The sequence below is a fragment of the Mauremys mutica genome, chromosome 4 (assembly GCF_020497125.1).
Source record: "Mauremys mutica isolate MM-2020 ecotype Southern chromosome 4, ASM2049712v1, whole genome shotgun sequence".
NCBI lineage: Eukaryota > Metazoa > Chordata > Testudines > Geoemydidae > Mauremys > Mauremys mutica.
The window spans coordinates 24,359,246-24,374,887 of record NC_059075.1 but is presented as its reverse complement, the minus strand read 5'-3'; the positions used below and the strand labels follow the sequence as shown (position 1 = coordinate 24,374,887).

The window sequence follows — 15,642 nt, the reverse complement described above, 5'->3', positions numbered from 1 at the left end:
TAAATAAAGAACTTACCTGAAACCTAGCCCAAAATTTAGCTTTATGCTCCTAAATCCCTTTGAAAATCTCTCCCTAGAGCAGTGGTGTCCGATCTTTTCCTGTCACACCCAACCCTTACCAGTAACGAAATCTGTCTGAACTCCCTCTCCCCCCCGCCCCCCCCCGTCCCCATTACTACACAGTTGGCACAGTAGAGGAGCTTGGGCTGAAATGGGCAGAACTGGGTTTGGGGGAGGAGCTAGGACTAGAGGCAGAGTTGACCTGGGAGCGGAGAGGGAATGAGGGCAGAGCTGGGCTGGGGGTAGAGCAGGGGGCGAAGTGGCGCTGTGGCTGGGGGCGGAGCTGGGCTGGGGGGCGCTCTTTTCCCACTCCCCAGGGGGGCTGACCCAAGCCCCACTGCGTGACCCTGACCCAGACCAGTGCGCTAGAGAGAGGAAATGGTCTAAATGCCAAAATACTGCACACAAGGCTGGTCTCACCTGCTAGAAGGTTCCAGAAATCTTATGGGACCTCTACCCCAATTTGATTTGAAACCAGGCTTTGAACTCTGCCAATCTCACCCCTATTGTAATATCAGCAAACCAGACATTTATAAACCATATGATACTAATCATCATCGCCTAATGAAGAAAGACTTTGAAAAGATGTGCGGTTTAAAGTTATCACCTTATATGGAGAGTTGCTTCAAACTTGGCTGTCACCAGAGAATATTTTTGGCTCTGGGACAATTTCCTTTACATGGTTCTTAAGTAAAGAATCTCCAGTGTTTGGATATTGATGGTTAACAAAAGATGGGACTGTTGGTTAGGATTATTTTTGTATGAAGAAGAGAGGATGGAATGCAATAAGTAGGTCAAAAATAGAAACAAATTTTGTTTGGCCAGAAATTATATGTATAAATCTTATCTGACTTTTAAAAGTGGCCTGTTCCAAGGCAGGTTTTTTAGCACGTCGAGTTCTGAAGATCTGTTTGCTCATTGTTTTGTTGTTGAGTGCTTCTAGATTTGTAGCTGTTAAGTGGGATTCTGTAGATGCCACTCTAGAAATATATATGGTCAGATCTCTGTCCCCATCCTAATTCCCCCCCCCCCCCAATTGCGAACTGACTCCTTGGGAAAAGTTACAGTGGAGAAGGGGAGCGAGGAAAAAATAGGAGAGGCAACTATAATAGGGTATGTCTTCACTGCCCAGTTAACCTGGGTTTTAGCCCCAACACTATCATCCACACAGGCAAACCTCGGGTTTGGAGGTGATGTAAGCCTGGAGGTATGGATTACAACCATGTCTGTCCTTCACTGGGCCTAGAACAGTGGTCCCCAAAGTGTGGGGTGTGCCCCTCTAGGGGGCTGCAGAGAAATTTGCAGGGGGGCATGGCAGGGCATGGGCCAGACCCCAGGGTGAGCAGGGAGTGAGTGCCACCCAGTTCTGCTCTTCCCCCAGCTCTGCCTTCAGCCGAGGCCCCGGCCTTGTATGCTGACTGCTGCCCCACTCCTGGCCCTGGCTCCCGAGGTTGGGCGGGGGGCTCGGACATTATAGGTAAGGGGGGGGCGTGACATAAAAAGTTTGGGGACCACTGGCCTAGAATCAGCTCGCTTTGCAGTGAGCATGCAGGCTAAATCATTCAAGTGCTGACAGTCCAGTCTGTCAGTGCCTTTCCACAGTGCCCCCCAAGTTATCCCGCATATGACTGGGCAAGAATCTTCCAGCGTCTCAGCACAAGGAACTACGGGAGATGCCCCCAGACATACATGGGTGCGTGCAGAAATTGTGAGGACTCAGCAACTTGAATAGGGCTGTGCTGTGGGAATGCTTGCACCTGATCTAGGCTGATCACCCAGTTTAATTGCACAGTGAAGAGACAGCCTTAGAGGCCAGTAGCAGGCTGTAGAGTGTGACAGGAATGGAAAGACTGAAACAGAGAGGAGCGTGGTGAGTGAGAGAGAAGGATGATGGCATTAGCAGCAGCATTTTGGAGTGACTTGAGTAGAGATAGTGGAGAGACAGTGTGTGGCCAGACTAATCTGAGTGCAGAGCTCTCTGGCCATTTCCTCTCCCACCCGTCATGCTGGATTGTGGGCCTCTGCTGGCCCATACATGGCAGAATTCTCTAGTGGATTACTGCACCCTCTCTATGCTGCTCCAGGGTGGATAGAACAGCCCCTTGCTCAAATCTGAAAGTGCTACCACTGGTGCTATACATGGACAGTCCCAATAGCAAAACCTAGGTAGATGTGCTCTAGACAGTGTGTGAGAATGGTGGCCTGTGGTTGAGAAATGACATCACTGACCGTTATAGTTACCTTTCTCTGCTGGCTTTCATCCATCATTGCACATCAGTGACCATACATTTCTATGGCTATTAAAGTAATTTGTTTGTCATTGATCTAATAATTGACCCCGGGGTCAGGTAGTAGATTAAATAAATGAATAACAGGGAAAACAACATGTGCCAGTGGAACCCAGGGGAAATTGTTACATGCTGGAATGTTACAATAACCTTTTTGAGAGGCAGCATGGTTGTCTAGATCAGAGTTTCTCAGGCTGTTCAGATTGGTGACATCTTGTTCAAATTCAAAAATGTTTACAACCCCTTTACATTTTTTATAAAGTGACTTTTAAAAAAAGTATCAATGACAATAACACTAAGTATATATCACTTCTTTATGTGTGTGTTACAAGATGTTGACCGCGAATGCTTGACCTTGAAGGGTAAGGGTATGTGGAGAGTGGGGGAGCAAAATTTTCTTTGCTTTAGATTGTAATAAAAAATTTTCATCATCTCATGACCTCTCCCCTTCTCAGTTGTCTTTTGTGACCCCCTGGGGGTCATGATCCACTGGTTGAGACTCACCAGACTAAAGCAATGAGCACAAGGATTGGAGTCAGCAAATCCTGAGTCCTGATCTTGGCTCTGTCTAATTTGCCGCATAGCCTTGGGCAGATTGTCATCTTTCTGACTTGGTTTCTCCATCTGTTGAAGAACATGTAGTAATATCTGCCTCACATGGATATTATATGAGTTCCATGGACAGGGCTAAGGTGAACTGCAAAGTGGGGAAAAAAATGGGCTCGTGCCCTTTTTAGTTGCTTGATGATATGTGAAAACAACCTGTTTCTCTGCTTGTTTAATATATTAGAAAATCTGGTCTTGTCTGTGTTGACTACAGACCTACTGACACTGAAAGCTGAGCAGTTTTTTTTTTGGTGTTTTAACATGCATTTAACTCCAAGGCTTAATGTGCAGCTGTGAGACATGATGCCTCTCTTAACTACCGTGTGTAAATTGATGATAGTACATAGCAGATATCCACCTTTCCTTTCAAAGAACACCGGGACAGAGCAGACTTGGAAATCCTGCTATGTATAAGGTTTTAAAAAAAAAAAAAAGTGAATCAAAAAGGGAAACCAACACAATTTTAAAAAGAAACCATTTGTAGGTCACTCTGTAGTTGTACATCAGTTTTATGTCATGGGGCTGCTGCCACATGTTTTTGATACCCGACTCTGAAAGAAGAGGCCCTTGCTGAAGTTCTGCAAAGAAGTTTTTATAGTGCTGGCAAAACCCCACATCCATTTCCTCTGGTGACCTCTTTCAGAGTGTGTGCTCCTGATCCACAGATATTCAGGAAAACAAATTCCTGAGCTACCTGCGGTATCTTACAATATAATCATGGCCATCAGTGACCCAGAAGCTCTTTGTAGGAGAGAAGGATGAAGTCTCAATGTTGTATCCTAATAACACTGAAATTCTTCTGTCTCTCCGTGAGCTGTAGAGTGCCCTTTGCACATGTTCACTGTGGTAGGTACAAAATTCTAAGGCCCAGATTTGGGGGGGGAGGGGTGTGTGTGTGGAGACAGGAGGGTAGGTACAAAACTCCTCCTCCCTCCCCCGAATCCTTGTGCTCTCATGCCACTCAGGGAGCACAGCTGCTGTTTTCTCCATGTATTTATCCCTCCGGTTTATTTATAGAGAGCAATCCTATCTCCCTTCATCCTTCTTTTGTTTAGGCTAAATAAGACAAGCTCTTTGGGCCTCCTCTCATAAGGTAGGTTTTCCATCCTTGTATCATCCTAACAGACCTTTTCTGCATCTGTTCCATTTTGAATTAATCTTTTTTAAATATGGGAGACCAGAATTGCACATAGTACTCCAGATTAGGTCTCACCACTGCCTTGTATAATGGTACTAACACTTCCCAGTCTCTAATGAAAATGCCTCACCTGATGCATCCTAGGACTGCATTGGCCTTTTTCATGGTGGCATCACATTGGCGGCTCATAGTCATCCAGTGATCAACTAATACACCCAGGACTTTCTCCTCTTCTGTCACTTCCAACTGATGGTGCAGCCTATGATCTCTTCCTGTTCATTGGGGAACTCTGGAAGATACATTATCTATAGGGTGGTGCAGCTACATAATGCAGGCCAAAACCTAAACAGCATGATGTTTCAGAGATCCTTTAATGGAGGCATATTTCTAATGGCATGAGACAACTTTGTGGGAAGGCAAGCAAAATCAGTGATCTGACACACATACAGTGCTCAAAGACACTCATCTGTTAGGAGGACTAACAAATTAAAACTTCCATTAACTTTCCCCCCTAAATATTTTGCTGATAAAAGTGAATGAATACTGGTCTGAAATCTCCAAGACATTGTGTTTTGTTGTTGATGTTGATTTCTAATAAAATTCCATAGTGTATTCCTGCCAGGCAATGGCTCTGACACCTTTTCTGTCAGTTATCAGGCAAAAATTATTTTTATTTTTTTTTCTGAATATACAGAGCCCTGGAAGTGAGGATGTAGATATCTTAACTAAAGCACCAGGACATCATGTTGAAGAGCAAAACCACCCCAAAACCCAACAGTGTAGTGATTCCAGACCACTTGGAAGGAAAAATAGTATCAAACTTTATATTGGAAAGTTGTATACCACTTGTGCTTTATGATGGACGATTGCTATATTCATAATGGGTGAAATTCACCCTCTTTCACAGAGCCAGTCTAAAGCATATGCCCCATACCAGTTCCACTTAAAGCCTCAAAATAGGGCTCACTGGGACGTAACTGGCGCATAGGCCTTGTGGTAGAGAAACTTCACCTAACAGATCAAATTGCCCTGTCATTTTACACCTGTGCAATCTCATTGACTGCAATGGAATTGCAGTGGTGTAAATGAAAGCAGAATTAGGCCCTCAGAAGATATTACGTTGTAGCTGAAAAGTGAGCTTTTAAAGTCTTAATTCCCTACGCTGCATCTTACCATGTCATTAAGGAGTTCACTACTAAATGTTAGGAAGGTTTGTTCGTCTTCCTATGGTTATTCAGGTAGATGCCAAGGAATACATGGTAATATTTTCACAGGGTAAGACTTACCCGTGTCCTGACAACATGCTTGATAATGACATCGAGATTTAATAGGCATTAATATGCTCAGCTGTGTGTGGGAAGTTGCTTAGTTCATGTTGGCTGTAACTTTTGACTGCAAATGCTCTACCATGTAATTAAATGCTTTAGAAGATCCTCTGGGCCATTTGGTTACTTGAAAACTACTGCAGATATCCAGAGTATTTTTGGTGGCATGTGAATATTCTTCTTTATATTCATATAATAGCATTCAAAATATATTTACATTTTTTCCACCTTTACATGTGAATTTTCAACCTATGACAGCCAAAAGGTCCACTGAAACAGCATGGCTGCTTGGGGTATTTATTATATATTGTTTTAATTTGTGCTGAATATTCATTTGGTGGTGATTATATTGTAATACCAACACCCTCTCCCACCCAAAAAAGCTGGCTTACCTAATTACGGCCAGTTTGAGGGACATTTCTATGGAAACTTGACATCTGTAGTTCATTTTATTTACTCACGTAGTGCTGTCCCTCTCTGCTGTTCAGTTTTCATATAGGTTATTAGGATACTAATCAGAAGAGGTGTAACTACTATAAGATGATATGGATGTTTTCTTGTGAATGTTCATGTGGTATAATTCTTAATTACTAGGACAACTTTTATGCTGTATGAGTCAAATTAAAGTTTGCTGCATTAAAAAAGCAATAAATAATACATTACTGCCTTTGATTTCAAATTCATGCCGTCCTGTACCTTTCCTTGGTACAGATTTTATAGTATATTAAATCATTTTCTGTACGCAGGCAAAAATCCAGGTCAGGCATATATTTTGAAGGTTTTGATCAAATGTAGTATTTCAAACAATGTGTCTGAAAACAGTGAATCTTGTTAATTGTTTGTTGGTTAGGCAATAATGTGAATGCATTGGTTTCCTCATTACTTTTGACATTCAGAGCAAATGCGCGCTCGCGCTCTCTCACTGTTTTGCCATGTCTTGTCTATTTAAACTGTCGGCTCTTTGGGGCAGGAACCATGTCTGCTATATATTTATACAGCACCCAACACAATGGGCCTCCAAAACCCCAGTTGGTCCTTTGAGCACGATCCTGATGTAAATGATGATAAAGAATGTAATTGTTTTGTAGTCAACTTTAAGTTTTAATTGATTGTTTAATTAGAATTGAATCAGTTCTGTATTATTGCATAATCTGATACCACTTAACCCCAGTGGTTAGAAAGACATTAGGAACTGTGTCCCGTCTACCTGGTCTCCCCACCCTCCTTGAAGTATTAAAGCAAAGCAAATAGTTGTGTTTGAAAGCATTTCCATTTCAATGCTGTGATGAGTCGCTGCTATATGCTCATCAGCACCTTGGATCCTGTACAGAGCATCTATTACAGAAAGTGGGTGTGCTGTCCAAGCAGCAAGACTGGCATCAGTGGAGCACAGGTTTGGGACTGATCTCAGGACGTCCACTCCCGTGGTCATCCCTAGGCACTAGATGGATTGCAGGGAGTGAAGCAGTTGATGATCAGACAAAATCAGAGGGGGGTGAGGGCAGATTTTTGTTGTGCAAATGTCCCTGCTCTGGCACACTTTTAAAGCGTCATCAGAAGTGCCTGTATGGGACAGGCAAGCTGGAGGAAGGGGAAGCATGCTCATTAATGCATTACTGCTATGCTAGCTTCTCCACAAACCAATTGTGTTTATATTGACTATTAACAGTATTAGAGTATTGGGGGGGGGGGAAATCTGTTGCCAGACATACTCATGGAACCCCTCTGGGATTGTGTAGGTGATGGAATTGGGTCCTGTGTGTTTGTAATCTTTTGCCATCAGAGTATTTTTCTCCCCACACACAGATCCAAGCTTCTTTTGCCAGAATAACCTCCATGCTGGTCAAAATAAAGACCACAGAATGAAGGAAGTTAGGAATTTCTCAGTCAAGAGAGTTATTGAAATGAACAAGAATAGTTTTCTTGTCTCATCACACCATGTCACTATCTCATGACAAAACATGTTATAAGTACCATAGCTGAAAATGGGACATGTAATTCATTTTTTTTTCTCCTTCAGTGTCTGGAGGTTTGATTGCCAGTGATGTTGCTACTAGTACCATGCTGTTGAGTCAATATTGTCACCACAGATGCTGTAAATGTCATTGTTCAATAAAGTCTCTTGGGCTATTGGAATTGTTTCAGGGATTCTCCCAATACTAGAATAATCTAAGGTAACCTTTCCCTCCCCCACTCCCACTAAACACTTTCATCTTATTTTGCGAAACCCAATAAAGACCGCTGAACTCAAAGAAAACCCTACTGAAGAAGATCTTTAAGCAATATCTTGGCTGCTCTCTTATTTCCATACCTACCCCTGTGCAGAAAATATAGCGCTGATCAAATGTATCAGTATTGCTCAATGTGCTGCCTTGTCTTTATTTTCCTTCTCCATTTCCACTCTGCTTTTGCCTCCTCTCCAATTGAAATTAATGCTGGATCATTCCATCGAGTTCCTTTTTGAAAGTGGTCAAATGCACATCACCAAAATTGTAACACAGTCCAATGACAAACATAGCGAGATAAACAAGCACTTTATTAAAATATTTCAATCTTGTGTGATTAGATGGTACCAAGGAGCATCTGGGTGGATAGGGGAGCACTGGAAACTTAAGTCAACAGAATGAGTGCTGCACAGGCAGAGATAGTGTAAGACTATGCACTAAGTGAAACTGACTTTTGTGTAGAAGGTTAACATGAGGTCTACATACAACTTGTGTCCCATTTAAGCACTGGGGGAGAATTTCACCCACAGCCTCTGGCAACATGCCTCAACCCTGTTCTGGATTGTCATATTACAAAGCCCCTTCAGTCACTTTCTCCTCTGCTAAGATTTCCAGCAGGGATGACAATTTTTGTCACATGGACACTTGTCTAGTAAGAACTAGAATGAAACCACCAACTCGTTTTATATAAGCCACCGAACTGCTGTCAAATGTTAATAAATTATAGTAACTAGTACGGCTTTAACATGGGTCAAATTGGAAGGTGGAAACTGAAAGGCTGGATTTCCCGTTACTTCACTGTCCAGTCACGGACATACACTTACGTTCTGGTTTATATGTTTCTGTTCCATAACATCATAGCAATTTTTGGTGTAAGGTGGGTCTTTTTCCTCAAGTGATTGAGCTGGGCATCCAAGGAGAGAATGAATGACCTTGACATTGAGCGATTCTTTGTCTTTTGCTGATTCTGATGTACAGGACTCTGTCTCCTTTTTGACACGTTAAAGCCAGTGTTAAATGCCCATACTCAGTATGTGAGAAGTTGCAGCATTTGCTTCTTTGTTCCTTCTTTATGACGTGCTACCTGATTTTGCAGGGTCTTCCGATTTAACTAGAAGGCCTCCGGCAGGATTATTCCATTCAGGTTTAAAATGCTGTGTGACAATGATGGCAGTAGATCAATAAGGCTTTGGCATTTCTTTTCCCCCTTATGTCTTCATTAGACACTTGAGTCGTACATGTTCTGTCAGGAAATCATATGCTAATCTTCATTCATGTGGACACTGCGACATTATGCTCTAGATCAAGGGTAGGCAACCTATGGCACGCGTGCCAAAAGCGGCACATGAGCTGATTTTCAGTGGCACTCACACTGCCTGGGTACTGGCCACCAGTCCAGGGGGGCTTTGCATTTTAATTTAATTTTAAATGAAGCTTCTTAAACATTTTAAAAACCTTATTTACTTTACATCAATAGTTTAATTATATATTATAGACTTACAGAAAGAGACCTTCTAAAAACGTTAAAATGTATTACTGGCACGCGAAACCTTAAATTAGAGTGAATAAATGAAGACTTGGCACACCACTTCTGAAAGGTTGCCGACTCCAGCTCTAGATTGGACAATCTAGTCTTAATAATTAATTAATATCAAGAAATTACACTGTTAATTCCCTTGTAGGCTGAGAACCATGCTTGAACAGTATGTGACACTACAAGCAGCTGAGTAAACACTGGATAAAAATTAAGTTTTAAAAGTTATCTCAATAAGAACTCTCAGCAATTGACCTTTATTAAATGTAAAAGCCTTCTGTAGTGTGTTTACCTTTTTTGAGACTTTCTCCAGCCTTCACAGAGTGGCCATTGATGAGGGCATCAGGGTTTGAAAAGTAGACTGTTTCTTTAGTTCATAAGGAGTTGCAACAATCAGAAAGCATAGCAGTGATTTAGTGAATTCAAATGCAAGGTGAATGGATTTGTTTTTAAACAGTATTTTATTAATATATTTTAAAGCTGGCATTAGAAATCCCAATGTTGCACACAGAGGCCAACTTTGTGGGAGCTTAGCCAGTCTTAGTCAGATCAGGGTTGGGCCAAAAGGAGGATAGAAGAGAGTGCTTCAATTTTCTTCCTTCATCACTCTGGGATCTCCAATCTTAATCCTGACTTTCAAGGTGAAATCCTGGCTTTCGTGAAGTCAATGGCAAAACTTCCATTATCTTCACTGGGGTCAGGATTTCCCCCTCAGTGTCTAGGAATCTCATATACTTTCACTGGCCCCTACCTTGAAGAAGCAAGGTGGTTTTTTCCAAGTAGGATACTCAGAAACACCTACTTTTCACTTCACCTCTCCATTTTAATGTTTATTTTTGAGGATAAGAAATACTTTGGCCAAATTCACCCTTCATTTACATCAGATGGTGTAACCAAGGGCAAAATTTGGCCAGGTATGTTTTTCTGTTACTACAATATACATTTATTCCCATTTTAATAACTTATTTCCTTTTAAACCAGGGATTGGCAACCTTTGGCACGTGGCTCGCCAGGGTAAACTCGCTGGCGGGCCGGGCCAGTTTGTTTACCTGCCATGTCTGCAGGTTTGGCTGATCGTGGCAGGTAAACAAACCGGCCTGGCGCACCAGGGGCCTTCCCTTGGCGGGCTGCGTGCCAAAGGTTGCTGATCCCTGTTTTAAACAAATGAGGCAATGCAAACAAAATCCAATGTTCTTACTGTGGAAAAAAATGGTCTTGCCCCAAATGAATTCAATGCAGCTTTTCTATAAGTCTCAAGAGAAAGAAATGACACTGGTGTCTTTTTCCTCTCACTCCAGCCTCTCTGCTCTCAAGAATGCTTCCCGGGTTCAGAGTTAGGATTGTTGGAATCCTCAGTGAAATGTCCTTGACAACAAGGTGCGTGCTTTTCCTAAACAAATAGCGATTGTGGGGCCTGATCCTGCATTTCTTGCATACCCAAAATGCCCATAGAGGCTTAGTGTTCAGGGAACACAGACATCTATGGATTTCTCTCTCTCCCTGTTTGGGGTTTTTGTGTTCTTCCTGCCATGTTTATAAACCACAAGGTCTCTAAAGCCTCTCCAGATTGTTTTGGAAGAACATATGCTTTGCCTTTTGAAATATTCTAGGAATGTTGCTCTGGTGTCTGTCTTACTCCAGTGTTCTGATTTGTTTTTTCCTTATCTACATACAGTACATGCAACTTTTGGCCTTTATAACCTGAGCTTGAGGTATCTTCTGTTGTGTTGTGGTTCTTGTCATATACCACTTATACTTTGGCAACTTCCTACCCTTGTGCTATTTGAGCTACGTTTTAATCACGAGGCATGCAAGGAAACCCATTTTAGTCACATTTTAAAGAAGTTTCCCATTTGGTTGAACCCCTGTCTCCTTTGCCTTAGAACTTTTCATGTTGCTTCGGAGATTGCGTTGCTCTGTTGCTAGGCAGCTGAGGCATCTTCAGTTACATGCTACAATTTGTGAAATCCTTAAGTTATCTCATTGTTGTTTTCTTTCTTTTATTTTGAAATGTGACTTTTTGGCTTTCATCCCTCTTCATTCAGTTGCACTGATGTGATTTATTAGCATCTACCCCCTGAATTTCTGAGAGCCACATGTATTGGGGCAGATTGAATGTGATAGCAAAGAAATCAGGAGTAAAGGAGTTAAATTGGTCAGGATTAGTCTACAATAGGTGATGATTTCTTGTAGATAAACTACTTAATGTGTTTTGGCTTCCGTGGAAGGGGTGGATTGTGGTTGTAATCTGTTGCAACATTGACAGTTCATGTGAATAAAAACACTACATGATATTAAAGTATCACTGCAAGGTAAGAAAGTCAGTTTAGCTAGATTAATTAGGCCTATCCGATTGTAACATTAATACCATATTTCTGGTCTGTTTCCTCCTTATCCTCTACATTAATTTATTTTTGATGTAAAATATGAACCATAATTTAACCACTGAGTGTGTGGCATGTATAGAATTTGACTTATTTGGCTTGAATAATAAAGATATCAGCCTTGTATTCCTGGAGTATACTGCATTAATCGGACTCGCTGGAATGATCACATGGTGCTCTATGCCTTTCCCTGTTAGCTGCTGCTTTCAGCAGCTGGCTGAGCTGTAGGCTGCAGGCCAGTATCTGCATACCCTTTCTCTTCAGAATATTTCAAATATACTGCCTCTTAATTATGCATTTTGCTGCAGTTTGACAAACTAAATGGTTCTCCTGCATGTTAAGAAGATTATTTTAAATTTCAGAGAATTTGTCTAGTTGCTAGGCCATGTATGCATTTGAAGAATTCAGGTAGGCTCTGTCTTTTTTATATACATCAGTGTGCTTGGTTTTTGTTCTCACAAGGTTTTTGCTGTGTAATGTCAGACGGCTCTACAGTTAGTTCTCCAAAATGTAAATGTTTCTTGCGTTTTAAAATCTCTACTCTGTGTATTGGGAGAAGTGTGTAGAAGAATGAGCTGCAGGTAAACGATAGCTAACTGCATGACGGAGAGTAAAGCTGGATAATTGATTGTCTTGCACAAATTTTATAGTCATGTAGCCAGAAGCTGCAAGTACAGTATAGAGTTATAAAACAGAAAGTGTTCTGCTGAAAAGGGTCTCTGCTATTTTTGGTTCCTGAGACCTGACAGATGCATTTTCTCTAAAAAATACTGATTATGATAATTAAGGGAAAAAATATTGATGCTTAGATCATAGCTAGGATTAGATTTTTGTGCTGCAGCACAGTCTACATGCCTGTTTTTCATAATCCTGTAGCTGTAGAATTTCATATTTCATATGGTTAGATTGGGGTTGGGTTGGGTTTTTGTTTGCAAACATTTGAACAGCTGTGCTTGTTAAACTACAAAATGAGCATCTTTTTATTTAATATTAGTGTTGCTCAATACTGGCTCGTCCTCCATCCTCCCTCCCAATATAACTGTCTCTCCCTATGCAGATTCAAGGTCTATTTAAACCATGACAGGTTTTTGAAGATAGCTGAAACAAAATGAATAGACATTGTAACACAATGTTTTCACCTGCATTGAAATTGTACTCTACGATCTTCAGTGGGTCTTTCACTTTGTTTTAGGTTTATTCACTGTTTCTTGTAGGTCATATTATAATACTGGCCAGATAAAAATGGTGATAGTATCATGACATATTGGGGTAATCTCTTGGTATATTTTCTGTTCTATATGCCATTGCTATAATATAATATAATGAAAAAAAAATCCCTTTGATTTATTTAGATGTAGAAAAAGATTGTTTAAGTATGTAACTAGACATGAAGGAGATTGGCTTTGCATTCACAGTGCACATTCAGTACCTGATTTTTTTTTCTATTAAACTTTTTTTTACCATCCAACAAAATATTGATTATATTTTGTTAATCTGTGCTTTGCCAGATGACGTACGTGTGTGTGAGTACCCATCTTGATGCTGACAAGTAGTAGAAATGAGCAACTGGAAAAAATAATAATTAAAAAAACACCATATGTCTAGAATCCAACCATACATGATGAAGAAATACAGGCTAACAGTGACTAGAACTTCTACTGCTTATGAAATGCTGTAGGATACTGCCTCAGTGAAAAGATTTTACTGGCACACTTTGTGATGCTGTGTAACTGCAGTTGTCATAGGATTGTCGAGAGATGCTCACTGCCAACAATTGGCTACATCAAAATTTGTAAGTTAAATTGCAAACAGGCACACAGCCTACTATGTCATTATTTGATTTAGTAGTTCTTTATATTGCACCCAAGTGTTTAAAACATATTATTAATACAGCAATATTCCAACCAGATTTGTCACTAGAAAACAAATTAAGGTAATTTGAAAACTGTACTTAAAAAGCTCTAGCTAATTTTCAGTGGAGGCCGCATTCATGTGAAGACAAGGAAGACATTTACATAGTTCTGCAGCAGAGAGGTTTAGATTCTGGTCTATACCCCTCATCAGGCTTGTGAATGTACTAGCCTTCCCTTCTTAGGCTTGCTTTGAAAATTACGTTGAACTTTACATGCATGAACTACTAGTGCATTCTAAAATCCTTCAAGCTGGCAGGATTGTGGCATCTGAGTAGTAACATTTAGAATGACATTTATTTTCTCAAGCATTTCAGTGGTATTCTGTTGAAGGTGTATCTGGATGATGATCTTCTTTATGGGATTATTATTCGCTCTTATTTCTGTAGCTCTATTTACTTGTGATGGGACCACTGTGTATCTCTCTCAGACTAAAAAGGATTGGCCTAGTTCAGTATTTGGATGGAGGACCTATGCCCATAAGACATGGAGTTGATGATTCAGTAGGTGGTGCTGTTCCCTGAACTGAAGACTCAACATGGTGTTAAAGGCACTATGCTGTTGGAGGTGCCATCTTTTTGGATAAAATATAGAACTGAAGTCATGGCCACTTGTGCTCACTCAGGGCCTGACTTCCATTTACAAAGTAGGTGCTCACTTGCATGTACAAAAACATGCATCCAGTTTAAATCTCAGATTTGTCTGCATACAAGTCTAGATCGGTGTCTGTCTAGCCAAGTGGGAATGCAGCTTCCATTTGTGAATGCATATACAATTCAGCATATGCAAAATAGGGTTTCATTTGTGCATGTGCAAGTTTACACCTACTTTCTGACTAGATATGGGCCCTAAGGAACCCATAAAAATCTCTGAGAAAGAGGTGCACAGCCATGGTGGCTTGGACAAATTCCAGATACTGTAGAGTGATTATGTTCTGTCTACCCAAGTTCCCGCTGCAGTTTTAATTTGATATAGTGACCTTCACCTCCTGGTGAATGTTTGGGTAGTGCTGGGTACTCTTAAACAGCAGCTGGACTTCTCTGCAGAAGCATCTCACTTCAGGACTGGAAGAAGGAAGCAGCCGTGGTGTGCTGTTTATAAAATGTTTGTAAGGCACTTGATGATAAATATAACTAGTGTGGGTCATGAGCCAAGAGTTGAACCTCAGAGGAAACGAAGGAGCTAAAATCCATTGGGAATTTCATAATTCCATATTCTAGGCAAGGGCTGTTTTTTTTCCTGACAGTGGGACAGGGCATTACCCCCAAGGCAAACTTTTATTTCTTTTTAACTGAGGGTTACAGAAACTTACATGGCCACGTCCTCAGTTTGTAAGGTAATTGGACCTTTGCCTCCTGACATCAGCTGAAGATGTGGTCCCTTGTCTTTACTAATTCTTTTTATAATCTTTCAATAGCCTAATGTGCATTTTATATGTAAAATGAAGTAAATTTTCTCACAAGCTGGATTTTCTCAACGTCTCACTGATCTACTCTCGCCTCACTGTGATAGGTTGTTGTGCATAATGTTAAGATTGCTGTGCTTTTGGCCAAGAATGTACTGTACTTTTATGTCCAGTCAAGATCAGTCTTTGTAGCAACAGAAAGCTTTGTTAAACTGAGTGTAGATTTTCCTCTTGCTGCCTTAGGTATGTTAGCCTGGGGTATTACTTAGGATGCTCCCTAATGCACCTTTGCCATCACATCTCAGTATTTTTAATGCTGAACTTTCTATTCCCCTATGTACTCAGCAAAACTAGCAACAATAGTCTCCTCAAAGTCAACCGTTTGTGAATACAGCAAATACAGTTGTTTTTCAAAAATTGATATGTATTTCAGTACAGAAATAGACTATATTTATATTTTGTGTGCATATAGCACCTCTCATCTGAGGTTCTCAAAGTACTCAGGAACGTTAATAAAGCATAATAACTCTCTGAAGACAATATTATGATGCCACTGCTATAGATGGGTAAACTGAGGCACAGAGCGATTAAGTGACTTGCTGAAGGCTACACAGGTGAGTTTTGTTGCAAAGTTGGAATAGAACCCAGGAGTCCTGATTCCTAGTCTTCTGCTTTAACCACTGCCAAATAAAAAATATAAATACCTCAAAGTAGAAAAGAATTCACCATTTTGAGTACTGTTTGACCAAAGCAAATTCCAGTGCCAA

The 15,642-nt window shown here is 40.8% G+C and overlaps 1 protein-coding gene across 10 annotated transcripts in view; it reads left to right on the top strand.

Annotated features, from left to right (window-relative positions):
* Positions 1-15,642, top strand: part of EVL (Enah/Vasp-like) — a 226,675-nt gene that overhangs the window by 19,457 nt on the left and 191,576 nt on the right. Inside the window, exon 1 of one of the 10 annotated variants that reach the window (XM_045014717.1) lies at positions 11,827-11,968. The exons of the other annotated variants lie outside the window; for them this stretch is intronic. Within the exon in view, the coding sequence (XP_044870652.1) occupies positions 11,946-11,968 (23 nt within the window). The 5' untranslated portion in view covers positions 11,827-11,945. Of the gene's footprint in view, positions 1-11,826; positions 11,969-15,642 lie in introns of those variants that run through there. 10 annotated transcript variants of the gene reach the window in all.